General features: G+C 45.7%; 1 protein-coding gene across 4 annotated transcripts in view; it reads left to right on the top strand.

The window, feature by feature from the left end:
• The window catches only part of ARHGEF4 (Rho guanine nucleotide exchange factor 4), a 200,656-nt gene that overhangs the window by 118,427 nt on the left and 57,804 nt on the right, over positions 1–24,425 (top strand). The window contains exon 1 of one of the 4 annotated variants that reach the window (XM_054478344.2): positions 1,596–2,182. The exons of the other annotated variants lie outside the window; for them this stretch is intronic. Coding sequence (XP_054334319.1) covers positions 1,771–2,182 — 412 coding nt within the window. The 5' untranslated portion in view covers positions 1,596–1,770. Of the gene's footprint in view, positions 1–1,595; positions 2,183–24,425 lie in introns of those variants that run through there. 4 annotated transcript variants of the gene reach the window in all.

Here is a 24,425-nt window from a genome sequence, read left to right as displayed (position 1 = left end):
GGGAGGCTGAGGCAGGAGAATCGCTTGAACCAGTGAGTCGTAGGTTGCAGTGAGCCAAGATCGTGCCACTCCACTCCAGCCTGGCAACAGAGCAAGTTTCCGTTTCAAAAAAAAAAAAAAAGAAAGAAAGCAGAGGCTGGAAAGTTGCGTGCTGGCTATAGAGTGACCAGGAAAGGCACTCTTTCCTGGAGGAACTGAGGAGGGGGCCTTGATGTGATGACCTGGCTGAGTCATCCCCCAATTCCCATCAAATTAAACACCCAGCAACACCTGTTATTACCTTAAGCATGTATGGAGCTTCTAGTCTACCTAGGCCTGTGGTGGCCCACTGCCCCAGCCCCTGGGTTGTTAGGTCGAATAATCATATACTCATGATAGACAAGATACTAGAGGTCTCACAAGGAGAGGAGAAAGCATCTATGAAGCTGCAGGGCCTCTTATGGTACAGAGCTTGGAGCACATATAGCTTCCGGATGGAGATGGGCCACAGGAAATGGACCCCAGTGGAGGGCAGGGCACCAAATGCCCAGTTTTCTAGCACCCACCCTATACTGGCTGGTGTGCTGGAGCAAGGCATGCACCTCTCATTTCATCCTCTCCCTCTCAATACTTCTGCTGCTTACTACACTAGAAGCAGCCGCCAAGGGCTTTGGGGGAATGATAATGCCGTGTACATGGGGTCGGGGCGGGGAGGGGGCAGTCAGGGGAAGGCCATCAGCAGCCCTGATTAGCCGCTATCACGACTGCCCTGTAACCTCCACAAAGGGAGACCAAGTCTCACACAGTTTTTCACCTCCTGGAATTTGCATTTGCATTTCATATCCTGACTTCTTGCCACCCTGTGTGGAGCTTCTGAGTGGACTCTAAAAACCTACAAGAACCTGTGTGTGTCTGGGAGGGGCAGATGAAATAGTAATGCCCTTCCTTATCCACCCCCCCACCTCGCACACACACTCCGAAAAAATAAAACTCCTGGCTCCTTGCAGTGCGCCTCGTGGCCCCCATCTTCGTGTGTGAACTCTTGTACTGTAAAATCTGGTCACTGAACTCTTCCACACGCTTTCTAAAATCGTTTGGCATGGACTTTGCTCGGCCCCTAAATCACCACAGGGTGTGCCCTGCCCGGGCTGCCAGGAGGGTCGCAGGCGCCAGGTGGTCCACGCTCACCCTGCGCCTGGCTGAGCGGAGATGAGGGGCGTGTCCCGTCTGAGCGCGTTCCCACCGCCGTCGCGCCCGCCTGCCCGCCCGGTCTCTGCCCTGGGCCCAGCGGGGCCACCTGCTTGTGTCCTCGCCCCGGATGGCGCGGGAGGCGCCGCCAAGGGTCTGAGCTGGAATCCCTGCGGAGAAAAAGTGGGCGCCCGCCGGCCCTCCTCACCACCGCGGCTGCGACGCGCCTGGGCGTCGCCTCCTAAGGATGGCTCTGTCCTAACACACGCGTGCGGACACAGGTGGCGGCGGCGCGGCCCTGCGGACACCGAGAAGGACCCGGAGCCCCGCGCCCGCGCCCGCCGCCGCAGCCGCTCCAGGCCTGCGTGCGCGCGTGCGTGAGCGCGTGCCGACCGGGCCCGCGACCCGCACTGGGGTCGCCGCTGAGGCTCAGCGCCCGCCGGGCGGCCGGTAGTGGGCAGCGAGCTGATGCGCTGCGCCCTGCCCGGAGGGCGCCTGGCCTCGCTCCGAGCCGCGCGCGCCCCGCCCCTGCCAAGGGTCCCAGCTGTCGCAGCCACAGAGCCCGAGCTGGGGGTCGGCTGAGAGCCTCCTTAACGGAGCCCCATGATGTCAGCCGGCCCGGAGCGGCGGCCGCGCGGCGACGAGGATGGGGCCGAGAACGCCGCGCGGCTGCCCGCACGCCCCTCGCCCTCCGACTGCGACCCCGGCCCCGGCTCACTCGCCCCGTCCCCCGGCAGCCCCGCGGCCGCCGCACCGCCGCCCCCGGCCCAGCCTTCCCCGAGCCTGTGGCTGGAGCTCGGGCCCGCCTGCATGCGGGCGCAGCAATGCCCCAGCGAGTCAAGCGGGCAGACGAGTGGCGATCTCGGCACTAGCAGCAGCAGCAGCGCCGGGCTGTCCCCGGGCTCCGACTCGGACAGCAGCGGCGTGGTGTGTGGCGGCCGCGGGGGCAGCGGGGGCATGCGCGGCGCCGTGTCCCGCTCCTGGAGCCTGGAGAGCCTGCGCTCGGCCACCGCCGGTAAGGACGCCGCCGCCCCCCGCGGCGTGCTCCCTCCGCGCCCGGGTCTGTGCTCTTGCGACCCCCCGCCCCCCTCCTGCTTTTTCTTCTCCTCCCTCATTTTCTGCCTGTCGTTTCCATTTCCTGGTCCCTTCCTTCCCATTGCTTCGCCCTGCTATTCCTTTTCTTTTTCTGGTTTCCTTCTGATTCCCACTGCCTGTCTCTCTGATCCACATCGCCCGATGGGCCACCTGTTACAGCCGGGACCTTGTTGGCCCCCATACCAGGGCGCGTTGTCAACTGGGAAGCTGATTAAGGTGTGACTAGAATTTGGTGCCCGATGCGCTGTGTTCTTTTCCCCAAACTGTTCTTGACCAATTGCACCTGTCTGGCTTTCCCTACCGCAGCTGCTTAGCCTCTGTAAAGCCAGGAGGATGGAAGGGGGCCGCTGGCCGAGGGTGGAACGGAGTGCGCCACCTGGCTGTGAGTGCGCTTGGTCCTGACCCCAGGACTGCGGCTCCCAGCGGAGGCAGCTGGTCCTGGACCCTCTGAACAAGACTGCGCTTTACCGACCTGGCATTGCTCTGGTGTCTCCTGGGACCGTGTGATCCCTGTAGTGCTCTCGAATCTACCTGGAGGGCCGAATTTGGGTTACTGGTTGAGAGGAAGATTTTGTCCCTAAATACTAATGGAGCAAGGAAGTCAAGAGTGGTTTTATGAATGGTGATCACCTACCCTTGGTTATTTGCTGACAGAATTCTTTATATTTCACTTCTTGCAAGCATTCTCAGATATTGTAGCTTCTGTAGTGGGGTTTGTCAAGGGCGATAGTTGCTGCCTGGAAATGAGAGAGTTATACACCCACTATGCTTCTGCATGGGGCTGCAGGTGCAGCCTGTGAAAGCTGCAGGGTCTCGCGTAGGTGTGGAATGAGACTCAGAGCATCAAAGCCAGAGGAGCAGAGGCCATAGGGGTGGCAGAATGTGGAGCACAGGCCTTGTTGGGGAGGTATAGAGCAAGGTCGGCTCTGGCTGGGTTGAGAGCACCTGGAATGACAGATTCAGAGTTTGGACTTTGCAGTCGGCGAGTTTGGGAGAGGGAAGTGAAGGACATGCAGACCTCTGCATTGAGCACTCCATGACTCATCTGCCCTTTCCCAAAACACACACATGAAATTCAGAAAAGTTGAATAATCCAGCTGTTGATGTTTCCTTCAACCGAGAGTTTTCCATTGTTCTGCAGCTCTGATTCCATCACATCCCGGTTCCCTTGAAACTATCCTTTCCCTCCTCTCTGGAGCTTAAATAGAACCCATTTTGGGAACCCTAAGTGGGGCCTGAAGCAAACTGGCAGAGGACTCCTGCCCCTTTCCTTACTCAGACGGCTTTCCTTCCTTTCCAGAGGCCTCAGTCCTCCTGGGGACACCTCCTCCTTTCTTTCTTCCTTCTGTCCCAGGGTTAGTGCACCAGTGAGACAGATGGAAATGGCAGAGACCCTAGTTTATTAGGCAGCCCTGAGATCCAGGGACCCCCTGGTTTATTAGGCAGCCCAGGGACACAGAGGCAGCCTGGATAATTTTCAGAGATAACAGCGATGCCTGCATGAAGATCTGGAGAGAGAGAGAGTTGGGGGCAGGGGGTGGGGAAGGAGGACAGGGTAAAAGCTGAGGCCTAGGAAGTTGCTCTTTGAGGGGCCCAGGGCTTCCCGGCAATGGCAGGGCAGGGTTTAAAACAACGTGATGTAGTCAGAGTTGATGTGAGACCCAGAAACGAATGTTGTGCCCCTCACAGACACTGCACCACTGAGGGTAGGCTCTGGATATCTCTAGGTCCATAGGCAGCACACTACCCGGGGAGTGCTGGTCAGTAACCAGCCACAGAGGCACTGAGGAAGACATTTAAATTCACCTCTTCATCCTCTCTGCCCCCACTTCCTGCCTTGTTTGGTAGGACCTGCATCAGCAGTGACCGATGCTCGATGTGTAAAAAGACACTCCTGTGTATGCCTTAGAGCCAGTTGAATTTGTGAAGCTGTCTGTCCTTCTCAACTGGTCAGAATTAAGTGTGGTGCCTAAGACTCGCCTCTCTCCTTCTACAATGGAACTAGCTATTTCCCGTCCCTGGGAGGAATTGCAGAAACAGGCACTCAAATAATCCTCTTTGAATATGTGGTTCAGATGAGGAAATCTGGTTGGAAAAGGCTGGTAAGGGAGGAGAACTTGAAGGGAGGAGGGAAGGGAGGTTACCTTTTGAGCACTCTCTACATGCCAGGCACAATATTCCCTGCTAATCTGGATTTGAAACAGGCTCAGAGGTGTGGTAACCTATCCAGGGTTACCTGGTGAGGCTGTGTCTGAGCAGAGCTTCAGGCCCGGGTGGGTGTAACGTGATGAGGCCCTTTGCTGGGTTTTCAGCCAGTCTGTGCCAGCGAGGATGGGCAGCATGCCGGTCCGGCTGGTGCGTTGGGATAGTCCTGACTGCTCACACACTTGCTGATGTTACTGTTTTCATCCAACAATCATGGGTTTTTCCTGGGTGCCAGCTTTCCTATTTGCAAAGCAAAGAAATTAAAAGCAAAGGTCTGACCTCTTTGCTAATCACCTCTAAAATGCCATGACTCTAGTCAGGGGTATTGATCTGGGGGGTGCGCCCCACTGAGTCACCATTGGTTGCACATTGTGTTTCTGTTTGACTAGTCTAACGGCTGAGACAAAGGACACATGTGTTTAACTGAACTGCGTTTCTCTCTTAAGGAAGATTAAGAGTTCCCAGTAAGGGATCGTCAGCACAGCTTGATCATGGTGTGATTTTTGTGGTGGGGCCTGTCGCTAAACATCTTTGGAATTCCCAGCAAGAATCTGAAAAGTGAGTGCTTGTGACTGGGTAGCAGCTTCCTCACAGGGCACAGCAGTAGACAGGGAATCCAGGCAGGGCCTCTAGACTCGCCTTGCTTTCAAAAGACTCCTTGAATTTTAAATGCTCTGTGTTGGCATTTCCACTGAAATGTCGTTCATCTGGCTGTGGAGGGGACTTCCCTTTGAGGCAGAATCCGAACACGAAATGTAGCTGACAGGGTGGAATTTCCATGGCCCTTCTTTCTGCCCCGCTGTTCTCACCTCCCCTCAGGCCCCTGGAGCCTCCAGCCCATCAGCTGTGCTGCCACACTGCTGGTACTCAGCTGAAGCTTTCACAATTTCTATTCTGGATGTGTCATCTGACAAGCCGAATTCTGTTTGGGCTTCTGGGGCTGACAGTTTTCACATTCACCTGCTTTTCCATGGTCAGTGTCATGGGATTTCTTCTTGGTGGAGAAGCCATGCTGCTTCCACATTCCCCCGCAGGCCTCTGCAGCATGCATCCGCAGGCTCGGCCTCTCCTGCAGCCACACATTTATTTAACACCTGTTGTGTTCCAGGCACAGTGCTAGGCTCTAGAGGTGGTAGATGAATCATACACATTTCTTGCCCTTAAAGAAATCACAGCACAGGGAGACAGACAGTGATGCCCCATTATGTGTGCTAAGCACGCTGACAGAAGCTCAAAAACATGGTTATACCAGAGGTTCTGAGTTACTCCAGTGTTAGGGTACAGACTGAAGTCAACAGAGGCAAAGAGCACTTAGAGCAGAGGCCAGGAGATACCAGGCACCAGCTTCCAGGTGTCCCCTCCTGTGGAATCACATGGACGATGCTTCATTCCCTCTGCCTAATATGTGACACATGTGAAATATTGCCAACCAGATAAGTTCCCCAAGCCTTGGTGTTCAGGGTTCTTATTGGAGGTCAGTTATTTAGGCAGGCAGCACCCACAAGACTGACCTTAGTTGCTTAGTCTCTAGCCCCTCCAAAGGTCAGACTAATACAGCGTAGTTCAAGCCCCCACCCCCCGACCACAAATCACATTGTTGGGGGAAATTATCTGGCACGGCCCAAGGCCCTAGATACACAAAGTCACTCTGATCGGTCAGGTGATCAGTCAGGATATTCCTAGGGCTTAAAGGTGATCTCGTAGGAGCTGGTCCAGGGCCAGTTCTTCCTTTGGAATTTGTAGTGTTTAAACATCCCCAAGCCTTTACTGCACAGATGAGGAAGCTTAAAGTAGGACCCAACCTATAATGTGGGGCAGGCCAGGAAGGAAATGGTTCAGAGAAACCATTCAGAAGGAGGCGCTCCCTGAGGCCTAAGACCTGCAAGTTAGCCTTGGTAAGGAACAGTTTGGTAAGAGCTTTTGGGAGAGAGGACTAACATAAACAAATGCAGAAGGATGTAGGAAGGAAGGGAACCTGTGTGCCCTGAGCCCCTGTTCTGGGTACTGCATTGGATGCTTTCAGTCTGCAGCAATTGCAAATAGTATGAAATGAAGAGCACTGCAAGAGATGAGGCTAGAGACAGGCCGGCTGCAGCTCCCTGCTAAGAAATACGAACTATTGGCCGGGCACAGTGACTCATGCCTGTAATCCAAGCACTTTGGGAGGGCAAGGTGGGCAGATCACGAGGCCAGAAGTTTGAGACCAGCCTGGCCAAAATAGTGAAACCCTGTCTCTACTAAAAATACAAAAATTAGCTGGGTGTGGTGGCACGCGCCTGTAGTCCCGGCTACTTGGGAGACTGAGGCAGGAGAATTGTTTGAACCCAGGAGGCAGAGGTTACAGTGAGCCGAGACTGCGCCACTGCACTCCAGCCTGGGCAACAGAGCAAGTCTCAGTCTCAAAAAATAAAATAAAATAAAAAATAAAGAAATATGAACTATCCATTATACTTGGAGCTGTGGAGAGGTTTTAAGCAGAAAGTTTTTGTGGCTACTTTGCTTGCTTGCCTGCTCTCCCCTCTTAGAGAAGATCATAAGTAGAAAATGCATTTAGTACGCCTAACCTACTGAACATCATAGCTTAGCGCAGCCTACCTTAAATGTGCTCAGAACACTTACATTAGCCTGCAGCTGGGAAAATCATCTGACATAAAACTGATTTTATAATACACTGTTGAATATCACATGTAATACTGTACTAAAAGTGGAAAAACAGAATGGTTGTGTGGGTACTTGAAGTACAGTTTTTACTGATATGTACCACTTTTGCACCATCATAAAGTCAAAAAATCATGTCAGCCGGGTGCATTGGGTCACGCCTGTAACCCCAGCACTTTGGGAGGCTGAGGCGGGCGGATCACGAGATCAGGAGAGCGAGACCATCCTGGCTAACACGGTGAAACCCCGTCTCTACTAAAAATACAAAAAAAATTAGCCGGGATGGTGGCGGGCGCCTGTAGTCCCAGCTGCTCGGGAGCCTGAGGCAGGAGAATGGCATGAATCCGGGCGGCAGAGCTTGCAGTGAGCCAAGATCGCGCCACTGCACTCCAGCCTGGGTGACAGAGTGAGACTCCGTCTCAAAAAAAAAAAAAAATCCTATGTCAAACAATCGTTATGTCAGAGGCCATGTGTATTTATTTTTAAAGTTATATACAGTAAAAGGCACACTTTTTGGTGTACAGTTCTTAGAGTTTGACAGATACGTGCAGGTAACTACCCACCATAATAAAAATATAGAAGAGTTTCATTGCCCCAGAACATGAGTGGGGCCCTTTGTGGTCCATTCCTTCCCCACCTCCAGTGCCTCGCTGATCTAGACTCCATCCCTATGGATTTGCCTCTTCTATGATGCCATAGAAATGGAGTCATATCATGTTGCCTTTTGACTGGCTTCTTTAACCTCATGTATTGTGTTTGAGATTCATCCTCATGTTGCATTTATCCTTAGGTTTTTTCCTCTTAGTTGCTAAATAGTGTTTCAGCAAATGGATATATCACAGTTTGTCAACCATTCACTAGCTGAAGGATACTCAGATTGTTCCTACTTTTAGGGTGTTACAAATAAAGCTGCTGTGAACATTAGTATGTGAGTCTTTGTATGTACGTAAGTTTTCATTTCTCTTGGGTAAATACCTAGGAGTGCATTGCTGGGTTATATGGTAAGTGCGTGTTTGACTGTATAAGAAACTGTCAACTCTTTCAAAGTAGCTTTACCATTTTACAGTTCCTCTTGATATGTATTCTCACCAACACTTAGTATTGCCAGGTTTTTTAAAAGCCATTCTAGGCTGGGCACGTGGCTCATGCCTGTAATCCCAGCATTTTGGGAGGCTGAGGCAGGTGGATCACCTGAGGTCAGGCATTCGAGACCAGCCTGACCAACATGGTAAAATCCCGTCTCTACTAAAAATACAAAAATTAGCCGGGCATGGTGGCACACACCTGTAATCCCAGCCACTCAGCAGGCTGAGGCAGGAGAATCGCTTGAATCGGGGAGGTGGAGGTTGCAGTGAGCCAAGATCACATTGCACTTCTGCCTGGGCAACAAGAGTGAAACTCTATCTCAAAAAAAAAAAAAGAAAAAGAAAAGCCATCTATTAGGTATGTCGTATCTCATTTGGTTTTCATTTGCATTTTCCTAGCAACTCCTAATGCTGAGCATTTTTTCATGTGGGTGTTTGGCATATGCATATCTTCTTTGTTGAAGCATCCAGACCCACATAATTTTTATTGGATTGTTTGTTTTCTTATTATTGTATTTGGAGAGTTCTTTATATATTCTGAGTGCAAGTACTTTGTTAGATATGTGATTTGCAAATATTTGTTCTAGTCTGTGGCTTGTGTTTTACTTGCTAATAGTGTCTTTTGCTGAACAAAAGCTTGTAATTTTGATGGAATCCAATTTTTCATCTCTCTGTCTTATAAAACATACTTTTGATGTTACATCTCGGAAATCTTTATCTAACCTGAGGTCACAGAGAGTTTCTTTTATGTTTGTTTCCTTCTAGAAGGTTTTACAGTTTTATATTTTGTACTTAGATCTATGATCTATTTTGAGTTAATTTTTTAAGGTTGAAGATAAGAGTGAAGGTTCATTTTTTTGCATATGCATGTCCAATTTTTGTAGCACCGTTTGTTAAAAAGACTATTTTTTTCTCCATTAATTTCCTTTGTACCTTTGTCAAAAAACAACAGTCTATATTTGTGTAGGTCTATTTCTAGCTCTGTTCTGTTCCATGCTGTAGTTTTAAGTCAGTTATGTGAGTCCTCCAATTTTGTTCTTCTTTTTCAACATTGTTTTAATTATTCTTCTTTTTTGCCTTTTCATATACATTTTAGAACCAACTTGTCAATATCAGCTAGGTGCGGTGGCTCACGCCTGTAATCCCAGCACTTTGGGAGGCTCAGGCAGGCAGATCACAAGGTCAGGAGTTGGAGACCAGCCTGACCAACATGGTGAAACCCCGTCTCTACTAAAAATACAAAAATTAGCCAGGTGTGGTGGTGGGCGCCTGTAATCCCAGCTACTCAGGAGGCTGAGGCAGGAGAATTGGTTGAACTTGTGAGGTGGAGGTTGCAGTGAACCGAGATTGTGCCATTGTACTCCAGCCTGGGCAACAGTGGGAGACTGTCTCAAAAAAAAAAAAAAAAAAGAAAGAAAGAAAGAATCAACTTGTCAGTGTCTACAGAATATCCTCTTGAGTTTTGATATGGATTGTGTTGAATCTGTAGATCAGTTTTGGGAGGATTGAAATCTTAACAGTATGGAGTCAGTTTAGAAACATCATACATCTGAGGCAAGGCAGCCATGCCAAGAGCTCCCCACCAGACCTCACTGCAGTGCCTATACATTTTGGTGAATTCCTCTCTTCTCGACATTTCCAGTATATTTTCAAGTTCCTGGGTCTGCCAGAAAGTGACTTTGCGAACTAAAATCTATAGTGCTGGGGGCCCCATAAGCCAGGTACTAGGCCAGTTTTTCCAACAGGCCTTTATAAGCATTGGCTCCATAAAGTCAACCTTAGCTTTTTAAAAGTGTCTGGTTATATTTAATTAAATGAACATCATTCTCAAATAAGTCATTCCAGGCAAGGCCTCGGGTTGTATAACTAATGTTTCTAATAAATGTCCTGTTAACAAGGAAGACAGATTCTTACTGAACCTATGAAATAATTATATTGCTGCGAAAATAAGAATACTCAGTAAGAATTTCCAAATTCTGAGGGCTTGGGCAGGAGAAAAATATATCACTTACAAATGTTTCATTTCAGTTTATAAGAGCATAGTCTACTAAAGGCCTACTAATGAGTTAAAGATACCTTGAAAGAAAAGGGGATCCTTATATTCCAGAAAATAGAACATTAAAATATCAGCAATTCTCCTAATAATAAGAGCCACAGTCATCTTCTTGAGTTCATTTGGGTTTGTGTGATTAATCCTTGCTCCACTCTCTCTTGGGTTTGCAGTTTCTTGAACCTGCATTCAGAACTAGAGTTCTGGAAATCCTGACTCAGTCCTCTGTTGTGGTCTCAAAGTTGTTGACATAACATCATCAGAAGCCTGCACCCAAGAGTTCTTGGCAGGGTCCTTCCAAAGAAGAGACAGTCTTCTTTGTTGAAGAAGCACTCAGGCTAGTAGCTGAAGCTTCAGAACAAAACAAAAACCTATCTGTAAACTATCAGTGAAAGACTTAAAGTGGTTGTGGTTAATGTGTTACTGATAATTTTCAAAAGTGAAAGATCTGCTGAGAGCTCATACTAAAGATAGTGCAACTGACAAGGAAATATGATTGTTTCCGCAATATACAAAACAAGATAAAATCAATCAACAAATATGAGACAACAAAATTATATAATGATTAACCTTACTTTCAAAGAAGATAGTTAACATTACACCTAACTATAGAAATGGATGAACATAATCTTTAATATCTTCAGATACAACATATTATAATCCTGACAAAATTATATCATGAAAATACCAAGCATACAGTTGGAATATACAAAGATTATACCAAGAATATCTATAAAGAGATTCAGTAAGTCTAGAGCAAGCTCTAAACATCTGTATATTAATAAACCTCCACAGGTAAGTGATGTGAACCCCCTATTAAAACTGCTGGCCTACAGGAAGGATTCAAATAAAAGAAGTAAAGCTGCAATCAAGTTAACATTTAAAAAATAAATGAGGCCGGATGCGGTGGCTCATGGCTGTAATCCCAACACTTTGGGAGGCTGAGGCAGGCAGATCACGTAAGGCCAGGAATTCAAGACCAGCCTGGCCAACACAGTGAAAGCCTGTCTCTACTAAAAATACAAAAATTAGCCGGGCATGGTGGTGCAGGCCTGTAATCCCAGCTACTTGGGAAGCTGAAGCGGAGGATCACTTGAACCTGGGAGGTGGAGGCTGCAGTGAGCCAAGATCATGCCACTGCACTCCAGCCTGGGTGGCAGAGCAAGACTGTGTCTCAAAACAGTAAATAAATAAATAAAATAAATGAAATGATGACTGCTAGCCCCATACTAGCACTTCTTCCAAGTTACTCTTTGATACCAAGCAGAGGAGCACCAGGGCTCTGATTAGATACCCATCATGGACAGTGAAGCTCCAGGAGCTTCCCATACAGCATAACATTTCCAAAATATTTACCATTTTACCCATGCATATCTAACCTAGAGAAGGCTCAGCATCTCTTCCAATTCGACAGCTCTTCCCATTCAGCTCATCAGCTGTAACATATCCAATATTACATATCAAAACTTAAACATTCTAGCACTTGTTTTTTCTGCAAGGTGAGAGAATAGATGATTTATTACTTTCCAGGGGCCTACTGGGAAATCTCAAAGATAATTTTAGGTACAAAAGTTATCATTTAGTGTTTGATTTTGGAAAGGCAAAATATCAAAGTTGTCTGTTGTCTGTTATCAGAAGTCATCTGATTTAAACACTGATTAAGATAGAATCTTGCTGGGTGCAGTGGCTCATGCCTGTAATCCCAGCACTTTGGGAGGCTGAGTAGGGCAGATCCCTTGAGCTCAGGAGTTCGAGACCAGCCTGGGCAACATGGCAAAACCTTGTCTCTACTAAAAAAAAAAAAAAATTAACCAGGCATGATGACACACACCTGTCATCCCAGCCACTTGGGAGGCTGAGGTGGGAGGATCGCTTGACCCTGGGAGGTTGAGGCTACAGTGAGCCGAGATCACACCACTGCACTCCAGATGGGGCAACAGAGTGAGATCTTGTCTGGAAAAAAAAAATAGAAACATGGGCTACCTATTTGACCAAAATGACAATAATTTTTTTTCCTTATCAACCTTGCCCTACAGGTTTTATTTTATTAAAAATAAAATATATTTAAGTGAACATAACTGTAAAGAATCCTAGCTCTTTTTGTTTGTTTGTTTTTTCTTGTTTTTTTTTTTTTATTTTTTGAGACAGTGTCTGGCTCTGTCTGCCAGGCTGGAGTGCAATAGCATGATCTTGGCTCTCTGCAACCTCCACACTTTCTAGGCTCAAGCGATCCTCCCACCTCAGCCTCCTGAGTAGCTAGGACTACAGTAGGCACACACCGCCACACCCAGCTAATTATTTTTTGTATTTTTTGTAGAGACAGGGTTTCGCTATGTTGCTCAGGCTGGTCTCAAGCTCCTGAGCTCAAGCAATCCGCCCACCTTGGCCTCCCAAAATGCTGGGATTACAGGTGTGAGCTACTGCACCCGGCAACTTTGAGTCAGAAATTTTTGTTTTCTGAAATACTCAAGGTCGTGACAAACTTAACATAAAACACAAGAATTGATTCTGATAATACACAGAATCTCTGCCATCTGAGTAGATTCCACAGAAAGCAACAGATAACCTTCTACAGCCTCTTGACCTGTAATCCAAGAATTGTTTAACAGAGACTCAATTTTCTGCCTCAGTATAATATTTGATACTAAAGTTCTTTTTCCTTTTCCTTTAAAAAAAAAAAGTTAGTCTCAGGTGTAAAGCTCTTTTTTAAGAGCAGCATCTGTGACCCCCAGGGGTTGCCTTGGGTACATGGACGGATGGACATGCTGTCTGAGGGCCGCAGTCTAGGACAAATAGATTTGGGTGAGGGAGATGCTGAATTAAGTTCTGGACACGTGGACAACTTGGACTTAGCAGTGAGGATCACATCCTCTCCTTCCAAGCATCTAAGGAGCTAATTGTGTGAATCATTTTTAAATTTTCTGGTGGTTTTGTGGTATGTGTGTTACTGTGTGGTGTTAGTGTGTGTGGTGTATGTGATGTGTTTGTGTGATGTCTGTGTATGTTAGTGTGTTGTGCTTCTGTGTATTGTGTGTTGTGTTTGTGGTGTGATGTGGGTGGTTTTTGTGTGGTGTGTGTGGTGTATGCTGTGCATGTGTAGTGTGTGGTGTGTCAGTGTTAGTATGCATAGTGTGTGTTTGTGTTTGTAGTTGGTGCATTAGTGTGTGGTGTGTGTAGATTATGGTGCCTATATTGTGTTGTGTATGTTGCGTGTGTTGTGTGATGTGTTTTTTATGTATGGGGTGTGTTTGTTTTCTATGTGGTGTAGTGTGTGTGTAGTGTTTATGTTGTGTGTGCTTTGTGTGTATAGTGATTTTATGATGTGTGTGTATGTTGTGCATGTGTGGTATACATTGTGTGTATGTTCTGGGTTTTGTGTGTTGGGCATGTTACATGTTGTATGTTGTGTATATGTGGTGCATATGCATTGCATATGTATGTGTGTGCTGTGTGTTTTGTGTGTGTTGTGCATGTGTGGTGTATGTATGGTGTGTGTGTGTGCACTGTGTGCATTGTGCAAACATGGTGTGTTTTTTGCATCTTGTGCGTGTGTGGTGTTTCATGTGTATGTGTGTATGTTGTGTGAGTTGTGCATGCATGGTGAGTTTTGTGTGTGTCACCAGGGGTTTGGTCTAGGTTCTGCTGCTTACCACACAGAAAGCCAATCACTGAGACAACAAGTATTGCCAAGGAAGAAGGCTTTAATCAGGTGCAGCAGCCAAGGAGGTGGGAGCTCAGGCTCAAATCCATCTCCCTGACCAACTAAAACTAGGGCTTTATATAGCAGGGAAGAAATGTAACAGTGTGTGAGAAAATAGGGTCTAGGGAGGGGCAAGGAGGCATCTGGTGTGATCTGGTGAGTTTCACTCCTTTGACACTTCCTGAGAGCCCTTTTCCGAGGAAGGAACTCACATCAAACAAATTCAAGTTTCAAGCTTTAACAGCAGAAGGATCCATTTCTGTTTATCCAAAAGCAACTGTCTATGGGACCCTTGGGCTGGTTTCAGTCCCCCCTTTCTATTTATCAGTTCCACAATCATGAAGAATCTAGTCATTGATCTTTCTGGCTGCTTCACGCTGAGGAGGGGTGTCATAGGCAGCTCCATACCATGGCTGACCATGTAGCCACCCAGGAATCGAAGGTTAATCTAATATAGAGTTTTCTTCTGACATACAATATTTTTCCCTGGTCCACACTTCTGCCAGAGACAAATCACAGCAGGACCAACCTAGCTGCATAATAAGCTTCAATCCCATATTCTTGGCCTGATTACTCACACAAAGTGCAACAAGAATCACTGTCCATAGAGATTCCCAATTTGGCTTTGCTGGAACATCTCACAAGACTATTTCAGTCAAAGCCCTGAGAAAATAACCAATCCCTTCAATTGTGTCCCATTACAAAAGAAAACATGTGGTCTTCATGCAAAGAATTACACATTGCCATGAATGAAGAATATTCACAAATAGTTTACAAATTCTGGAGAAATTAGGCAGAGAAATATGACTCAAATTCTGTTTACAAAAGTATACTCAATACACTTAAAGTATATTTCAAGGCCATAAATAGTTCCAAAAAAAAAAAAGATTCTCCAGACTCTGAAAAACAAAACAAAAAGAATCAGCTATATTTCAAACAACAAAAGCCATAAAAAAAATTATTTCTGTCCTCCAGTAGTTCAGTCCATGCAGTCACCTCCTGCTCTGCTTCATATTGGGTTAGCAATCTTTAGGAACACATCAGCCTTTCAATTCGTGCAGTGGAAGTTCTCTCTCTAATCCAATGGCAAAATCTCCGAAGTTATCAGAAACCTGCACTCACGAGTCCTTTTCAAGAGCTCCTCCAAAGAAGTAAGCCTTGGACTGTAGCTAATTCTAAACCAATTTTTTTGAGAAGGATCAAAGTAAAACATCAATTGTGGATGACAAAAGTCTTCAGACAGCCATAGTTAATGACACTGTTGACAGGAAAATTTGGTTATTTCTGTGGCATACAACAATTTAACATGACAATCATAACTATTACTGACAACATATATTAAGGCATATCAGAATTTTAGGAATCTCATATAATCCTAGAACACATGTTAGCAACACATCTATATAAATATAACTTGAAGGAAGCTAAACACCACCTCAGATTTGACAGTGCTTCCTGCATAGTTCTACTACAACAAGCCTAATAATCCCAACCATGTCTCTCTTGAACTTCAGGGAACCTAATATCCAAAAAGTTTAGTTTGAGGACAAAAAGACTGAATTTAAAACTTGAAATTCGCCAGGCGCGGTGGCTCATGCCTGTAATCCCAGCACTTTGGGAGGCCGAGGTGGGTAGATCACCTGAGGTCAGGAGTTCAAGAGCAGTCTGGTCAACATGGTGAAACCCCATCTCTACTAAAACTACAAAAATTAGCCGGGCATGGTAGCGGGAGCCTGTAATCCCAGCTACTCGGGAGGCTGAGGCAGGAGAATGGCTTGAACCCAGGAGGTGGAGGTTGCAGTGAGCCGAGATTGTGCCACTGCATTCCAGCCTGGGTGACAAAGCAAGACTCCATCTAAAAAAAAAAAAAAAAAAGAAACTTGAAATTTTGCTGTTAGAAAAGCTGTCAGATTTCAAAGGTTTCAGACAGACGCCCAATATCACAAAACAGGATCACAAGTTTCTATAAAATAGTTATTCAGGTAGCGAAAATTATAATATAAAACGTTTACTCTTTGATAGGAAACTTTCTCAAACAATAAGACCTAATATTTAACTATCATTCTCTCTAACATGTTACAAATTAAAACAATGTAATTGGTGTTTAGGCGTTACTGCCGGAAACACTTCAAACCACTGTATTAAAGTAGTTAGGTTACTCATCACATATGTCTAATTGCTAGTATTCTAGTAACAGAACTGTGAACAAAAACATAAAAAAGTTGTAAGTCTGGATGGGCATGGTGGCTCATGCTTGTATTCCCAGCAATTTGGGATGCCGAGGCAGGTGGATCACTTGAGCTCAGGAGTTTGAGACCAGCTTGGCCAACATGGTGAAACCCCATCTCTACTAAAAATACAAAAATCAGCTGAGCATGGTGGTGGGTGCCTGTGGTCCCAGCTACTGGGGAGGCTGAGGCAGGAGAATCACTTGAGCCCGGTGGCAGAGGTTGCAGTGAGCCAAGATCATGCCATCCACCCTGTGTGACAGTATGACCATGTCTCAAAAAAAAAAAAAAATTACAAGTCCTATGCCAGACTTAGCAAAATAAGACTAACATTTTTTCTCTATCATTAAAAAATGATAAATGCAAATATCAGTTTTGGAAATTTAGTATGAGAAATAATCTTTCACTTAAATACTATACAACAAAATAAGGAGAAAGTAAGAATCAGCACACAGCAATTTCTTTTCAGCTATTTTGAAAACACATCAACACACATTCCCAAGATTGGTTTCTAGATACAGTACTGACGACTGGTTAGGCAACCTTCACCACTCAAATCTGTAAACCAGTGTAGCACCTGCACATAATTTGTTTTCAGGTACATACATGAAGGCCCATCAGTGATAAACAGCTTGAGATCACAAATCACCAGGAAGTCTCACCTTTTTTAAAACTACTAATTAACCCAGTGAATGTCACTTTAAATTAGTTGGAGAGAAATTCTACTGAATATAATTTCCTTAAGGATAAGGCCAATCCTTCCTGAATATTAAAACCATGTACCCATATCACAGTTTTTCTTCACCACCTACAGGAAAAGATCTGAAACCAATTCAAATTGTTGATTGAATTGAATTACCTTGAATATAAACACGATTTAAACATTTCTATTCTCACCTACTTTTTCCAAATTACAAAATATGTAATATATTATTTCTGTTTAGAACTTAAGTCTTTTATTATTTCCTTTTTTTGTGGCCAGGAACCTTAAAACTCTCATAGCTCTGTAGATCATTAGAGGCAAGCAAATCCAACCAAATTTCAAATGGCTGCTGTGCTCCATCCATTCCTGAAAACCAAACAAAGATAGCCTGGGAATTCTAGATAAATAGAACAAATAATGACTTGCTAGAAATGCATAGGAAACAAAATAATTATTCACAGAACCAAATAAATGCCTTCTACTAAAAACTAAAAAACATCAGTTTTATATCTATGCGTACACAAGAAAAACCCAAAGGAGAACAAACAGCAAACAAATGAAAACTAGAAGTGAAAACAGGACTGTAATCCCAGCACTTTGGGAGGCCGAGGCAGGTGGATCCCAAGGTCAGGGGTTCAAGACCAGCTTGGCCAATATGGTGAAACCCCATTTCTACAAAAAATACAAAAATTACCCGGGTGTGGTGGCGGGCGCCTGTAGTCCCAGCTACTCAGGAGGCTGAGGCAGGAGAATAGCTGGAACCTAGGAGGTGGAGGTTGCAGTGAGCTGAGATCGTACCACTACACTCCAGTCTGGGTGACAAAGCGAGACTCCATCTCAAAAAAAAAAAAAAAAAAAAGAAGTAAAAACAAACAGGAAACAGACTCCCATTCTTTCCCCCACTCAGTTACCCTGGAGGCTACAGTGTTACCCAGAGTCGGGAAAACCCCACATGATGAATATTTTATTCCTGATAACACAAGTCAGTATCCTTAAGTCCACCAATGTTACCATACATCCTGTGCAATCAAGAAATTCATTCTAGGCACATGACCAGTAAGTACTCTAGTGCCAGCACTATCCATGCAAAACAACAAACATAGTGTGAAGCAATGCAAACATGTACACTAAATCTGGCTTCATGCTTAACTACAGTAAAAAAGAATCGCCAAACTGCCAATACATTTTTTTTTGAGATGGAGTCCTACTCTGTCACCGAGGCTGGAGTGCAGTGGCATCGTGTTGGCTCACTGCAACCTCCATCTCCTGGGTTCAAGCAATTCCCCTGCCTCAGCCTCCCGAGTCGCTGGGATTACGGGCACCCACCACCACACCCTGCTAGTTTTTATATTTTCAGTAGAGACGGGGTTTCACCATGTTGGCCAGGCTGATCTCGAACTCCTGACCTTAGGCGCCTCGGCCTCCCAAAGTGCTGGGATTACAGGCATGAGCCACCATGCCCAGCCTGCATTTCTTTATAATAATTATTTTATTTTAATCAGGACTGAGAGCTTTAACTATGAAAATGTTAATTAGCCAAATTTCTCCAATTCTCTATCAGGTTTTAAAGAATGCTTTATTATCTAAACTTTTTCAACTTTCTATTTTGTCTGTATGTGCATGAAGATAGACACACAGAGAAACAAAAAAATTACATATGACTTACACAGATTATCCATGACATGCCTGGGCTTTCCGTTCAGTCCCAGATTTTTTCTTCCTTCTTTTTTCGCCTCCTCCTCCTCCCCCTTCTCCTCCCCCTCCTCCTCCTTTTCCTCCTCCTCCTCCTTTCTTCTTTTCTTTCTTACCATTTTACTATAGGCCAAAAGAATTTACCATACAAGATTCTTTCTCATACAAAATTATCTTTTCTTTATAACCTTCCTTGCCAAAAATACATCTTCATATACATAACTTTTTTCACATCTCTCTCCCTTACTTACTGATTCCTACTGCCTTGTTTCATAAATAATCTTTTTAAAGCTGTAATTTGAACTAACTTTTAGATAACTTCTGAATTAGGCAAAATTACTTTTTTTCTAATACATCTTTTGGCACATTTATATACAGAATTACGTATTAACTATAATTCTTATCCTTAGTAACCTTAAATTTTAGTAAAACCCTAAAAAGCCAGAAATCCTGAACTATAAGATATGAGCATTTTATATAATTAAGAACAGTTCCACAATTTTCAGAAACATATTTTCCTATATCACAAAGCTTTTTTAATTGGAAGCAACCCACATATCTAATGAGCATCAAAAATAATTTTCAGATTTTAAATTACACAAAAAGTTTACCTAAAACATCCCATTTACATGTACTCAATTCTTTCATTTTTAGCAGTTTATCTAGATTACTTCTGAAAACTGAGAGATTAGACACCATCATTTAAAGTTAGCAATTTCCTTCTTAACAATTTTATAATCTGTGAATATCAGATATTCACTGAAATAAGAACCTTAAAGTTAACTATATGGGCATTGTCACTAATAACTCAGAAGATTCAGCTGTTTTCATTAAACCAATAACATAGTCTGACTTATCAAAAAATTTGCATGAAGATCATTTTGTTTTGGCCAGCTTTATAGTTCTGTAACCTTCCATGCCAAACCCTGACATCTCAAAATATCTGCCAGAGACAAATATAAAATCCAGACAAAAATATATGCTGACAATTCTGAAGACATACCTGTTTTCATTTTACCAACCATTTTAAAGCAAGCTAGTAAAGATTTACTTAAGTCACATGAACTTGAAAATAGCTTGGACTTAATTTACTTAATTTATGAGTGCTCTTTTATTTATTTTTATTTTATTTATTTATTTATTTATTTTGAGATGGAGTCTCGCTCTGTTGCCCAGGCTGGAGTGCAGTGGTGCCATCTCTGCTCACTGCAAGCTCCGCCTCCCAGGTTCATGCCATTCTCCTGCCTCAGCCTCCTGAATAGCTGGGACTACCGGTGTCTGCCACCACGCCTGGCTAATTTTTTGTATTTTTAGTAGAGACAGGGTTTCACCGTGTTAGCCAGGATGGTCTTGATCTCCTGACCTTGTGATCTGCCCGCTTTGGCCTCCCAAAGTGCTGGGATTACAGGCATGAGCCACCACGCCCGGCCTGAGTGCTCTTTTATTTATAAGCCAATTTGGTAGACACAACATATAACAATAAATGTACATACAAATAAACACATATAGATATGCGTACACACACAAACAAAGATCCAATAGCTTTTACTTTAGAGCTCTAGCAATGAGATAGCAATACAAACATACTGGTTTTACATGGTTACACTTTTTTTTGCCCCAGTAGGTAATCTGGTGAAGGCTGTGAACCAAAATTTTAGGTAGTTACCATAGCAGTTTGATTTTCAAAGGCCAAACCTCCCCAGACTCCAAAGAACATTGTGGCCAAACAGCACCAAAGGAGAGCACCACATACTAAGCAGGCTCAACCCTGCTTAGAACAGCAGCCCAGAAACCTGGATACATGCAACTCCATCCCACTTTTCCATTTAACAGCAAACTCCAGATTCCAAATGATATTGTGTCCAAATGGTATTGCAAAAGAATATCAAGTTTATGGCCAGGCGCAGTGGCTCACACCTCTAATCCCAGCACTTTGGGAGGCCAAGGTGGGTGGATCACCTGAGGTCAGGAGTTCAAGACCAGCCTGGCAAACATGGTGAAACCCTGTCTCTACTAAAAATACAAAAATTTCTGGGTGTAGTGGCCTGCACCTGTAATCCCAGCTACTCGGGAGGCTGAGGCAGGAGAATCACTTGAACGCGGGAGGCAGAGGTTGCCATGAGCCGAGATTGTGCCACTGCACTCTAGCCTAGGCGATAGAGCAAGGCTCTGTCTTAAAAAAAAAAAAAAGAATATCAAGTTTACAAAATTCTAATTTCCCATGACTATATCAAACACACACAAACAATTGCCAGAACACAATCCAGTTGCTGCTGCAACAAACAAGCCCCAAGTGTCCAAACTGAAACAGTTGGGGTGCTTCCTCTCTCCATCGGTTAGGCTTTTGGTTTTTGCAAACAAAAATTCCTTAGAAATTTCCCAAATTGAGAGGAGCTGATCCTGCTGTCTGGTACCTACAAAAGACATGCACTTGCCTGCACACCACACAATTACAAACAAGCCCCCAAGAGTATCCATACTGAAACAACAGTCAGGGTGCTCCCCCTCTCAAGCTCTTTGCAGGGCTTGTTCAACCTGCAAATGGAAATTTCTTTAAAATTTTCCCAAACTGAGAGGAGCAGATCCTGCTATCTGGGCCCACAAAGGACATGCACCTCTTTGGATGTAGAGGTGCTTCTAGGAAGGGGCTTCTTCCAAGGCAATCAGGAATGCAGTTGGGGCCAGCTAAGGCAAAGCCAGAGAGAGACGGAAACTCACTTCCAGCCAAAAGTGGGCAGGCAGCTTAGGAGGGCTTCTGAGACCCCAGGTCCAAGGCAGCGGAACCACAAACAACACATTCCTGGTCAGGGAACCAAAATCTGTTACCAAAACACCAGGGGTTCAGTGTAGGTTCTGCTGCTCACCACACAGAAAACCAATCACTGAGACAAGTATTGCTACAGAAGAAGGCTATAATCGGGTGCTGCAGCTGAGGAAATGGGAGCTCAGTCTCAAATCCATCTCCCTGACTGACTAAAACTAGGGGTTATACAGCAGGGAAGAAAAGTAACAGTGTGTGGGAAAACAGGAACTAGGGAGGGGCAAGGAGGCATCTGGTGGGGTGACGTGGTGACTGACTAAAACTAGGGGTTATACAGCAGGGAAGAAAAGTAACAGTGTGTGGGAAAACAGGAACTAGGGAGGGGCAAGGAGGCATCTGGTGGGGTGACGTGGTGAGTTTCAGTTCTTTGATACTTCCTGAAAGTCCTTTCCTGAGGAAGGAACTTGCATCAAGCAAATACAAGTTTCAGACTTTAACAGCAGAAGGATCCATTTCTATGTTTATGCAAAAACAACTGCCTATGGCACTATTGGGTGGGTTTCAAGTGTCTTGTGTGTGTGGTGTGTGTTGTGTATGTGTTTTGCATGCATGATGTGTGTTTTGTGTTGTGTGTGCATGTTGTTTTTTGTTGTGTATATGTTGTGTGTGTTGTACATGCATGGTGTGTTTTGTATGTGTTGTGTGTGCATGGTGTGTATTGTATATGTTGTGTGCATTGTGAGTGCATGATGTGCGTGTGTAGGGTGTGTTGCATGTGTGTGTTGAGTGTTGTGTGTGTGGTGTGTACTGAATGCATATGTTGTGTGTGGTGTGTGTTGAATATGTATGATGTGTGTGTTGTGTGTGCATGTTCTGTGTGTTATGTATGTTGTGTCTAGTATATATGTTATGTGTGTAGTATGCATGATGTGTTTTGTGTGTGTTGTGTCTATATTGTGTGTGCACGTAGTGCATGTTGCATGCGTATATGGTGTTTGTGTGCATAGTATGTGTTGCATGTGTATGTTGTGTGTTGCACGTGCATGTGTGTGTGTGCATAGGGTGTGTTACATCGTGTGTGGTTTCACTGCCTTTCTCTGCATCAGCGTCCCTCTTTGTGGGCTCTGGCTGGCCTGGGCAGCCCAGGGCCCCAGGTTGCATGTGGCAGTGTGTTCACATGGAGAGGCCTAGTGTCTACACTAGGGGAGGATCCTGGCTGCCCTGGCCTGGAGGCACAGGCTGAGTCCCCACTGAGCCAGACAGATGTTCTGGGAGGCCTCCCTGTGGAGCTGCCAGTCTGGTTAAAAAGATGCCATTTATAAACGTACAGCAGAGGACACAGATTGCTAGAAAGCAGCTCAGAGGGCGCTGGGGCCTTCAGCAGGGAAGAGGCCCTGTGCTGGCCAGGTGGAAAGGGGTCTGCGCTGCCTGGTGTGAGAGTGCAGCTGTTCTGTACACAGGAGGCCATGAGGGGCAGCCAGGGTGACCACCGGACAGGTCTTGGGACCCTCCACCAGCAGCAACGTGGGCCCAGCGGGAAGAATGAAGAGTCGCCCTAAGCAAGCAGGATTTTGAAGGAGCTAGATGTGAGACACAGAAATAGTAATTTGGGGGAAATAAGTTGCTTCATAATTGTCTGCAAGTCCCTGCTCTCCCAATAGCTCCCTTTCTCTGGCTGCCTTCTTTCTCCTGCTTTTGGCAGGACGTTAGCAGGCTCTGAAGCTGCCTAGGCCCGCAGGAGGGCCTTGGATCACAGAATCCTAGGTGGTTTGCACCAGGAGGTGACGGCGGAGGACCACAATCTTGCCCTGAAAATCTGCAGGGAATTGAGAATCCTTACACAGCAAGCCGACGCTGGCTTTTCTGTGCGTCCCCCCGTGGTCCTGCAGCAGGCTCTTGAGTGCTGGGGAGCACAGCTGTGCTGGACCCCCACAGTGGGAAGGAGCCACTGCAGGCAGAGGCCTGGCCTGCTGCAGGGCCAGGGAACAGAGATGTGGGCAGCGCTGCACCGCCTGGCACCACACACCATCTGGGCAGGTCATGGGGAGCTGGCTCTGGGAAGGAGGAAGGCTGCCCTGCCTTCCTAGATTCCAGAAGGACTCCCCAAGTGCTGGAGACAGTGGTGGACTTTGTTCAACTTTCTCTCTGGGGTCCTGGTGTGTCTAGAGTTGGTTCCCGCCCGGTGGGTTTGTGGTCTTGCTGACTTCAAGAATGAAGCCGCAGACCTTTGCGGTGAGTGTTACAGCTCTTAAAGATGGCACAGGTGAATGGTACCAAAAGAACGAAGGGACAATGCTTCCACAGCATGGAAGAGGACCCAAGGGGGTTGCAGTTTCTGGTTGCTGGTGGCCAGCTTTTATTCTCTTATTGTCCCTGCCCATGTTCTGTTTCTGTCCTATCGGAGTGCCCTTTTTTCAATCCTCCCCGTTATTGGCTACTTTTAGAATCCTGCTGATTGGTGCATTTTACAGAGCACTGGTTGGTACATTTTACAATCCTCTTGTAAGACAGGAAAGTTCCCCAAGTCCCCACTCGACCCAGGAAGTCCAGCTGGCATCACCTCTCACTGGCTGAGAGCCTGCAGACCCCCAGCAGTGAGCACTGTGAGCTAGGCCAAGGCCAGGGCGGCTGTGGGATTGTCATGGAAAAATAATGTGAATGTAGTGAGAGATATGGAATAACGCTCTAAGCATCAGAAATGATCTTTGAATTTATTTTAAGAGAAGTCTTGGGAGCTGTTGGAGTACTGTAAGGGAAGCTGGGCTTGGGAGCCACACAGATGCTGGGTTTGGACCCCAGCTGTACCACTCACTGTGACAGACTGACAGGTGACCTAATTCTCTGCGGCAGGCTTCTCATCCGTAAAATCAGGATGATAACATGATTCCGAGGGTGTTCATGGGGATTAAAGGAAGTCATGCACCTAATTTACTGCTTGGCACACAGACAGTAAATGCTCAATACGTTTATGGAAGGAACGAAGGCCTTGCAGAAAAACAGATCAGATGTGTCTGCTGTGGACAGGTGGCTCTGTCGGTGCCCAGTGAGTGCCCTGGGAGCCTGGCAGTCCCCTCCTCCACA

This window comes from Pongo pygmaeus, chromosome 11 (assembly GCF_028885625.2).
Source record: "Pongo pygmaeus isolate AG05252 chromosome 11, NHGRI_mPonPyg2-v2.0_pri, whole genome shotgun sequence".
In the NCBI taxonomy this organism is placed as follows: domain Eukaryota; kingdom Metazoa; phylum Chordata; class Mammalia; order Primates; family Hominidae; genus Pongo; species Pongo pygmaeus.
The sequence above is the reverse complement of the archived record's forward strand: the minus strand, read 5'-3'. Positions and strand labels throughout refer to the sequence as shown.